The 11,221-nt window shown below is 31.1% G+C and overlaps 1 protein-coding gene across 1 annotated transcript; it reads left to right on the top strand.

Annotated features, from left to right (window-relative positions):
• Nucleotides 1–3,986: 3,986 nt before the first annotated feature.
• TRIADDRAFT_52251 (uncharacterized protein) lies at nt 3,987–6,623 on the top strand (the record flags this gene model as incomplete). The annotated part of the gene is made up of 3 exons (XM_002108809.1): nt 3,987–4,798; nt 5,735–5,780; nt 6,549–6,623. The coding sequence occupies 3 exons, from the start codon at nt 3,987–3,989 to the stop codon at nt 6,621–6,623; spliced, it is 933 nt and encodes a 310-aa protein (XP_002108845.1).
• Between the last annotated feature and the right edge of the window lie 4,598 nt (nt 6,624–11,221).

Raw genomic sequence — 11,221 nt, 5'->3', positions numbered from 1 at the left:
TCTTTGACGACCCACTTGTTAATTAGAAGTGATCAATCTTGTAATCTAAAATGTGTCTTATCGAATGGTAATGCTATCTGTTAATTATTAACAAATGGGTACATTATCGTGAACCGTCAGCAAAGCGACGGGAGTTTGTACTAGTATTATTGAAAAGATGAGAATAATTAGTCATCTGAAGACGAGTTTACAATTCAGTGATATAATTATTGCTTAAACTATGGTATTGACGGTGTAGAATAGCCATAAGTTCATATCTGTATAATCCACAATCGTTTTACAGTCCTAAATAGTTTTATTTGAAACACAAGAATCCTATATCTTCTCATGATATACAGTAGTTCTAATCAAACGTTAAACCATAATATTGATAATGCTGCTGACAAAATCTGGCCATATTTGTTAGTCATATAGTCTACAGTCTCATTTGATTACTATTTGAAATACAAGAATTATTTGTACGAGAATTCTATGTCTTCTTAAAATATAGCATCGAATTAAACGATCAATAAAATTGTAAAATAAACGATTAAAAATGGCCATACTTGACACTGATGCCGTCTACGGAGTCTTATTTGATTATTATACGAAATACTCGAATCCTTCGTCATTTTAAGATATAGTATAGAATCGAATGATCAGTTAAGCCATACCATAGACGACAAAAAGGGCCATACTTGATACTCATATAATCTACAGAGTTTTATTTAATTATTATTTGAAATATGAGAATCCTATGTCATCTTAAGGTATAATATCGAATCAAATGATCACTCAAGTCGTAATATTGATAGCAAATAGTACCTATACTTGGTGCTCATGCAGTATAGGCTTATTTGAAATAAGGGAATCCTATATCATATTGAGATATAAAATTTCTAATCAAACGATTAGTAAAATCGTAACGTGGATGACAAAAAAATGGCCATGCTTGATCGTCATGTAGTCTAGAGAGTCTAAATTGATTGTTATCTGAAATATGAGAATCCTACGTCATCTTAAGATACATTTTATCTACTTTGGGCTTGATTTAGCCTACACAGCTTATTTTCCATAGTGCCACCGAAGTTAATCACGTTGTATACTTTCTAATCGAATGATCAGCTAAACCGTAATATTGATGATAGCAAATGGTCGTACTTGATACTCATACAGTTTCCTAAACGAATAGATTGATGTATTCTTATTGGTGATCTAAAATAGTCGTACTTCAAACTCCTGTAGTCTGTAATTATTAAATAGAATATTAATCTAATTATCCAAATTAAAAATATACGATTAGTCATCAATTAAAGCCTTGTATAAAAGTCAACAAATAAACCAATCTCCGATTTTGATATAAATGAATCTCCAATGATGCTATAAATGAATTGAGTTGACCAATACAGCATTCCTAGTACAAATTTATTAGCTCTCTCTTTCTTACCTCCTATCTAAAACTCCCTTTCTGATGGATTGAAAGTTCAGCTTATCATCCATTATAATGCGTATTTATTTTTGTTCATTAAAATGTTAATAATCTCCCTTCAGTTAATCATGCCATATAAATAGATTGTAAGATATTATTCATGACCTATTGTTATGCAATGGAATCATTGAATTGGTAATGTTGCCGTTGATGATTCTGCTGCTGTGTTACTTTGTAACAAGAGCCACATATGTATTTTTTTTCCTCTCGATCCTGGCGATGAATATCGTCGATTATTGACGAAGGGATGGTAGAAAAATAACACTTAAAAACGGATAACAAGTTGATCAGTTCCGGTTTTTCCGATGTATACAATATCCATTTTCCAATTCAAGGATAAAAGCATTTGAAGGAATGATTGAGTAATATTATTGATGACGGTGGATTAATTCTGACTACATTGTTTGACTGAAGAAGAAAACTAATCATCGTGATGGATTATTAGTGCAATTCTTCAGTGATTAACCGCAATTACAAGGCATTTGCACCACAGTTAAAAACAAAATCGCGATGGCCTTCACCACTAATGAATCCGCTATTAGTAATTTTACAATCCCATTTACTCAAGGCTTAATTGCATCTCATATTCTCTTTTTTGCTATCGGAGTAACTGGTAATTCTGTTGTCTGTTGGAATGTTTTACGAACCTTGAAAAACTTTAAAATTCATGATTTTTTGATCTTGAATCTAGCCTTGTCTGATCTTTTATACGCCATCGTTAGGTAAGTTATCAAGAAATAGATCATGGATACTTGCTTTCCTTTGAAGCGTAGTTCTATCCTGTTTAATATTTGACGTTATACCTTAGCCATAGATATTAATTTTAAGGTTGTTTGCTAGATTAAATATTCTTACTAAGCTACCTATTTCCACATACGTTTGAATACGGCTATAACAATTTTCTTCAGTACGGAATTATTCTATTTGCGCTAGTTCTTCTTTCACTCTAAAAGTGACCCATTCCGGTTTTTTTAGCATGATTTTATGGAAAATGGTTTTCCTACAAGTTGATTATAAGGACTGTAAAGAAAATGATTGATTTTCAATTCTAATTCATCATTGAATGATATTTCTTTCGCCATCTTTTCTCTAGCTATAATATCGATAGCAGCTATACATTTCTTGTGCTTTCGCGAATCTAACACAAAGTTTATTCAGTACTACTACAATTTAAGGATGGATCACGGAAGTTCTATATACATGAGAAGAATAAATTATCGCTTCCAGATTGCTAATTAATCCTCCACTTATCTCTTAACTACGCTACTGTTGATGTATTGTGAGTTTAGACATGATCTCAAAGAAATATCAATCACTAAGCCTTGTAAATTAATTACTGTTAAATTAATGATCATGATTTTTTTTGGTCAAATCATTGATCTAAATGACTGATATGATAGTTGTTCAGATACAAAGACGAAAAGAGATTTAATCTTGATCAATTAATACTAATAAGCTATAGGCCAGAATAAAATTATTTGGTCATGATATGAGCAATAATATAATTAAAGTGCTACCGGATTAATAGTTATAACATAAGTCAGGCGTCTGTAATCCAAATTTCCAATCTTAGTATATGCTGCTGAAACAGTGATAAAATAGATGTTTAATTTGTTAATTCGCTAGAGTACACAACATGAATTTAATTAATCTTATCCGCCTTTTCGTAGTGTATTTATGCTCAATCAGTATAGAGTAAATCAATCTTTGCCATTCAGTATCGATGGACGCGTAAATGCTGCCCTAAAATATCCGGAAAGAATTCAAGAAATTAAAGTTCTAGAAGCTTTAATTTCTTATAAAACTTTTACTCTTTATGATATTTTCGTAAATTGGTTTGTCAGCTAAAAGTTGCCTAGAACTGCTACCTTCAGTCTGACCGTCTACGGTAAAATGGGACAATTTCTTTAAATTTTGAACTGTTCTTAAGCAGTCTTATAGCTCAAGATTCAGCTATTTGGGACCGCATTATAAATACGTTTTGGTTTCCTCTAGATTAGTTTCCTACTTTGTCATCTCTCAGTTTGTTAATAACATGCAAAGTAAGTTTAATCATGCAAATAAATTCCATCAGTTGGTTGAGTTACTAACAAATTTTGACTCTACGAGCACTATCCTACCCCCTAAGCCTTGTGATTTTACTGCGCCAAACCGCAGAAAGAAAATTAATTCGCTAGATAGCAAACATATATTGAAAATTCTGCTACTCTGCCTTTGACTGTTCTATTCCATGTTAACAAACAGGAAACCGATGACCTTAGTCCGTCTACTAAAGTAATTGGTACAGAATTATTCTAGTCTCCCATCATTGAGTATTTTTACTCTCTTTCCATTTTCGCCCGACACAATAGTTATTGAAAAGAAAATGCACCTTCACTTACCTAACTAATGGATATTTCTCGAATTTAACGATCATTATAATGTACTTACAGTTGGAAATATGCCACACTATATTCTCGTCTGCTTAACTAACATGATGTTTTTTTTCTTTTACCTTTGCAATATCTTTCTTTATTTCATGGCCGCCAATATTACTCGTTGTTATTGTAGCTTTTCAATCTTTATACCCGTCTTACAACAATTTCTGGAAGGTAATGGTCTTCGATTCGATGCTAATAACATAATATGCCGCATATACAGTGCGCTACCACTTTACTTTGGCTATGCCAACCTGAATTCTATGACTTTGCTTGCTGGTGTGCGCTATATCATCATTGTCAAACCCCAGCAATCTTCAAGATTAAACGATAAATCCTCCATCGCCATTATTTGCATCATTAATTGGATTCTACCTATTGCTTTTATTATTCCTCAAATTTTTGGCGTTTGGGGTCGATTTCTTTTCTTAGCTGATATTGGCTTATGTGTAACTTATGCTAGTTATACGCAAGGAACAAGTCAAATCTCCCATTTTATTATCGTTTCTATTTTTCAATTTTTCTTACCCATCTCTATTTGTTGTTGGTGTTACATGGAAATCTTTCTAGAAGTTCGTGGTAGTAGGAAAAGAGTATTTGGTATGACTGCTTCCCCATCAAGAAATGAAAATACTTCTGAAGGACTCAAGAAGTCAACAAGTTTAACTCTCAGTAATAATAAAAAGACAGAATTAGCTGTAGCCAAAACGCTATCTGTCATCTTATTAATTTATCTCATATCCTATGTGCCATATAGTATCATCACCGTAATCGTATTTTGCAATCCAAAACCAACACCAGCGCTACTCAAAGTTCAAGCTGTGATGATCCAAGTTACTTATATAGCTAATGTTTCCAATCCAATCGTATTTCTATTTCGTAGTCCCAAAACTCGAGCTAAAATCCAAGAATGGTTTGCATTAATAAGGGGACACTGTCATCAATCCAAAACCAAAATTACAAATATATCTTCTCCTAACTCTTCCATTATCGAATAAAACATTTTTAACGTTTACTTCTTTTAGGATAATCTGGATCGATTGAATCATAACGATAGACTTTAATAACACGCCAAGGTTATCTTCATAACGTAATACTTCAAATCTATTAATCAAAAATATCAAATTTTCAACATATCATGAATTGTGCGATAGAATCTAGATGCTATTTCATGGAGAAACTTATTTATACAGCTGCTGATAACCGATGCAATGGATGTGAGGAGGGTTGGCGGAATCTATATTTATCATTTATGCCTAGCTCATATAGGAATATCCAGTAACATCTTCTATTTAATCTTCTATGAACATTATCCTTTTCCAACTTTCATTCATATTTAATGTTACTACAATGTAAAATCCAGGTGTATCATGCTTATGTTTGGTATATACGTGTAGAAATTGGAAGTAACGGTTTTTACTTTATCATCAATGTGCACTATCTTCTTCCAGAGCTATATCAGAATGTTCAAGATACTGCATTAACCAGCTATAGTTGAAGATTATTCTGAGCAGAAGCTACCCAATATAAGACGTTCGGCTATTTTCATCAATACTTACCTGGGATTATGTTCTCACTGAAGCTATGGAGAGTTGAAACTGCTCCAAGGAAATATCATGTTCAAGTTTCCGTTTCTAAAGTCCAAGATGACTATTTTTAGACTTATAAAATAGACTTGCAAAAACTGGAAACTTACGTAGCGTTATTATCCATATATTTTGCACTAGTCCATTTGGCCCATAAATTGTGAAAGTTGGTTTAAAAATGATAGTTATACCCGGCTTTCAAGCAGTATGATCTTCTCAAAAGCGCCTTAAGTAATGATACAGTACCTGTATATGCTATATAGGTATCATGGAACGGAAAAGTGGATTATCTTTCTGATTCTAATCAAAGTAACAATCTTCTCTCTACAGTGGATAAATATTTTGGCCGGTAAATGGTTATTTAATCATCGAAAATACAGATCTGAAATTGAATGGAAAGATTTTGCCTTTGACGCTGAATACGATCTGCAATCGGTATTTGGCAAGAATGTATAACATTGCTGATGGACTTTTCGTTCTTGAGATATAGAAAGATGACCTTTCATTTCCAAAAGAGCCTTGATTAGTGAACGATAAATTATCGTAGCTTGTAAAGATAGATCTCATAAAAGAGGTAACTTCTACAGATTTATTACTTATATTGTTGTATAGGTAGGACACTAAGGAAAAGATATACTAGTATTAACGTACTGTATATAAATTAAAAGCGCATATGCAAACTGCAAAAGATATTTGTACATAGCATTCTTAAACTAATAGCCTTATTTATAGTTATTATTCAAGGTATTAGTGATCAACTATTATAATTGAATCAAAATCATCCGAGACTTTAGATGTAATCATCTGCGATAAGCCGTATTTTTAATAATTTATAACGATAAATTTTCAGCAACGAAAGTTCAATTATAAATTATTGAGCAGATGAAATCTACTTTTGTATATTATTTGTCGCAAAGTGTTGCAAAGCTAGACCATCAATTTTATCGATTTTTCATACAGAGTACCTGGATAGCCTATTTCCACGAATTAATCTATTTCAAATATAATAAAGTTTTGATACATCAATATTTGCTTGCAGTGTGCTTATTAATTCTTGATAATTTCATGTATTTCTAGGGTTGTGCTTACATCGATTCTTTAACTTTGTCATACGTTATTTCCGATGGATTAATCAGTTTTCAAATACAATAAAGTTACTATATCAAAATTTGGATAGAGTACCTTCGATATTCTTAATCTTAATTTTGAAACACGATATGATTAATTGAATCGATAACCGGTGAATGAAATCGAATATAGTAACAACATTTCTATTTGATAATTTCCTGCTTTCCAGGGTTACACTTAGATCAACTCTTAAACTTTGACATACGTTATATTTCCCATGAATTGATCAATTTTCAAAGTATAGTAAAAATTATTGAGCCAGTACCTGCTTGTAGAGCGTTCATTAATTTGATTTTGAAACGATTTGATTCAAAATTAATTTAATCGACATTCGATGAATAAAATCGGATATAGTAACATTTATATTTGACAATTTCCTCTTTACCAGGATTACATTTAAATACGTTATATTTCCCATAAATTGATCAATTCTCAAATATAACAAAAATTTATTACATCAGTATTTAGTAATGGTGCGTTCATTAATTTTGGCTTTGAAACACGATTTGATTAAGAACAAATTTAATTGATAACCGATGAATAAAATCGGACATATAAACAACATTTATATTTGACAGTTTCCTGTTTTCCAAGTTACGCTTAGATCAGCTCTTAAGCTTTGACGTGCGTTATATTTCTCATGAATTGATCAATTTGCAAACGTAATTAAAGTTTATTATATCAGTATTTGCTTACAATGCGTTCATAATTTTGATTTTGAAACATGATTTGATTAAAATAAATTTAATCAATAACTGATGAATGAAATCGGATGTAGCAGCAACATTTATGTTTGATAATTTCCTGTTTTCCGGGGTTACGTTCAGATCAACTCCCAAAGTTTATGACGTACGTTATATTGTTACTATAAATAAACCTTTTATGCTGTCTTAAAACAGTAGTATACATTTATCAACAAAATAATTAGTCAGAAGTACAGTTTAACTCGGACTTTCGCTATAGGATTATACTCCTGATTTCTAAGCCTACAGCTTTTAGCTCCATCATTCCTACATAGAAGAATCACCACCCAGCTCTGCGACTTGATAACGAAAAAGCTAAATCTACAAACCTTCTCCTTGTATCATAACACTAAAATTCCTCTAAAAGAAACACTTGGGAGCCCTTATCCCCAATTTTGCAGATCTTCAGTAATTTCTACGCCTTTAACTTTATGTTAAGCACTAATCTTAAGAACTAACTTTATTACGTAAAATTTCGAGCATATTTATCTTTCTTCTTATAGTAGCTACAAGCTTTTAATTAGTATCATTAGCGCCTATAAATTCAGGTGCGGTTGTAGTCAATTTATATCGAAATACTTAAATAGATTGAGAAGACTTTCGGTAGTCATCCATGGATATAGTATTTTTCTACAATATTAATTACAAACCCGCTTTCATTTTCAGTAAATACTAGCTAATTAATAAAAATGGATGCACGCGGCGTCTAATTACTGGCATAGAATGGGACATAAGCGCACACTAAACAAAGTATTTCTAACGTATGATAAATGCTACCACTTTCTCTTTCAGTTAAGTACCGTAGTTTAAATAAACTGCTATAGTGTTTAATAACGATAAAAGTGAACTGCACTGCTGTAGTGCCTTGCTAATATTTTATACGATGCATGAATCATAATAGTATTGATAAATGTGTGAAAGAATCGAATGATGATATCAAAATGAAAGGATAAATTTTAGTTCACAAAATAAAATTGATATTAGGAAATGTTACATAATTTTCTACTAAATTTATCCAACATAGATTGCAAATTCAGTCGCTATACGATCGTTTTATCTACTTATAAGGATTCTATAGAATATTTTTTGTGATTAATTGTGTTATGTTGTTACTAAGCGACATCTCATCATCTTAATAAAGTCAGTGCGGCTAGGCGATAGTGAATGTTCCAACATAAAAAACAAATCGAATTATTCCAAATTGGTGCGATTCTGTTAACCCTTGTACTAAATGCGGTATTTAAAGAATTGAATTAACGATAGAAAAGATATGCCTTTAATCAAATTTTCGCAATATTGATCATTTCTACAGATTTTCTAGTTCAAGTATATATTGATAGCTTTATCCTTTTAATCTGTATAAAGTTGTATGCTTTAATTAATTTAGAGACATCCTAAGTCAATTTGTTACCGAAATAATTCCAGGCAAAAGCGATTAGGCTATCACTTGCGACATCGAAACATGTATTAATTGTTGTTTACTTCGATATGATGACATCCAATAGTATCAGTTATTAATTTAATTTTAAGAGTAATCTAAAGATTGTTTACTACTTTATACATTAGAACAAGATAGTACAAGATAAACTTCTTTTGTATTGTGATTTTAGCAATGTTCATGATTAACAATAAACTGCCACGTTTAGTCTTAATAAAGATGATCAATTAAGAGTATTACTGCTGTTGTTAACATTGATTCATTCAATACCAGTAAAAATATGATTATCTTAAATTGCATAAATACTACATCTTAAAAGTCTAAATACGGTATATAACAGAGGAGAATTTGAATTGCAATCAGCTTTCTATTTAAGGCAGTTAAAGGAAATAGATTTATTTGTTTGAATGTACTTTTTCTCATCAAAACTATCAACATTGCTTCTTAATTATTAATTAGAGTGCCGTTAGGGATCAAGACCTATTTATATTCTTGATCTATCCTGAAATGGAATTGATACTACAATCTTTCTATCTGATATTATATGGACTAGACGAGACTTCTACTCCGGTAAAACAACAACACAAACGAGTGCCGCCAGGGATCAAGACCTATTTATACTCTTGATCTATCTTGAATGGAATTGGTACTATAATCTTTCTATCTAATATCATATGGACACGATGAGATTTCTACTCCGGGAGTAACGACAAAAATCTAAGCATTTAATAGCGAATCAATATCATAACTTATTTATCCCATATACACGGACTAGTTATCATCATAATTTGATTATAATAACTGAAACGCAAACTTTCAGTATTAAATTAATACTATCACCTTTTTATCCCATAGTAGCAAAGCTAGATAAAATTATAATCTAATTATGATACTTAAAATCCTAGCATTATGTAGCAGAAAATTAAATTAAATTAATTTGACAACAAAGAAAATCAGCTTTAGTCCTGCTTTTTTATGCTCTTCTCCCTAACTGTATTGTAATAGAAGCATGTTTGATATTTCAATATAGGTGATTAATTATTGTACTAACATTCTTATTTTGACTAAGAGGGTATCTAGGAACAATAAGAGATTTACGGTCAGTAATTATACGTTCAATGCTTCCTTATCGAGTTAACTATACTCATTCACGAGAAGTTATTTGAATCTATAAGGTCAATCTGATCTTGAACGGATCAGTTGAATTAGTGATATCTTTTACTAAATCTGTAATTAGTTTATTGATATTGCTATCAAAAAGCATAGATGGGCAATTTTTCAGTATTATTCGTCGCACATACTACTTGCTTAGAAGTACTTAATTTATTGGAAGCAATATAAAACGCAATCATTTTACTTTTGCATAGAGTAAAAGTTTTGTTATATGATACAATAAAGTTGTTTACTATATTTACAATTGAATGCATTTCAATATCGATTCTAGACTCATTTACTTGACGTTATAACAATCGTAGCATATTGTTCTAATATTATCAAAACATATTTCTTATGTTTTCTGTTTCACCTTGGAGGCAGGAAGTTGTAATTTCAATAGATTTAATTTTATTATATTGGACTATGATATCATCATCGCATGCTTGCTCTCTCCATGTGATTTTATATTTTTATGAATGATAAATAAATATAGAATAGCCATGATGAATGCATCAAGATTCAAAAATTTCCTTTGTAGTCCATTGCGTGTTTATAATCCAGTATAAAAAATAATACGTATAACCAATATTCGAATTCCTTTTAACGTAACAGGATCTTGATAAATTTAGCCATCTATTAATATCCGTGACGTGTCCATTTTGACAACACTAACACGAAAGTATCAGAATAAATTTAAGAGAAACGACTATATTATCTAAACCAAATGCTGCCATATCTTAATAATCACAAATCTTTATTGACTCCTTCACCTATTCCTTTTATTAAAAAATAGCTCTTCATTATAGTCGACTTATGTGCGCTCAATGGTTGCACTATTTCTGTTGTTGAACATACGTAAGATTATGACATATAAACGGCACTATACTATCGCTCGCGCTACTTTAATACTGTTATGTACCCAGCCACCTTGAACATTATTGAATAGCTACCAATGTTAATACCGAGCGATATAATCTTTAAGCTAAAGGATAACTGACAGGGCGTAAGCTATCGGTAAGAACAGAAATCCTCGAAAGAAATCAATCACATAAACAGTAAATTCCTATCTGAACATCACAAATAATTAGATAGATACGTTTAAATTTAAGGTGAAAAATCAACTTTTTTACTATACTCCTTATGAGATTGAATGCAGGACTACAATTTAATGATTCTTAGTGTTAGTTTTAAATCTACGATAATAGCACCTACAGCTTTTAATTGATGCCATTAATTTATAACTAAAATAAAAGAATAAATATGTCCACAGTAAATTATTGTACTTT

This window comes from Trichoplax adhaerens, genomic scaffold (assembly GCF_000150275.1).
Source record: "Trichoplax adhaerens TRIADscaffold_1 genomic scaffold, whole genome shotgun sequence".
NCBI lineage: Eukaryota > Metazoa > Placozoa > Uniplacotomia > Trichoplacea > Trichoplacidae > Trichoplax > Trichoplax adhaerens.
The sequence above is the reverse complement of the archived record's forward strand: the minus strand, read 5'-3'. Positions and strand labels throughout refer to the sequence as shown.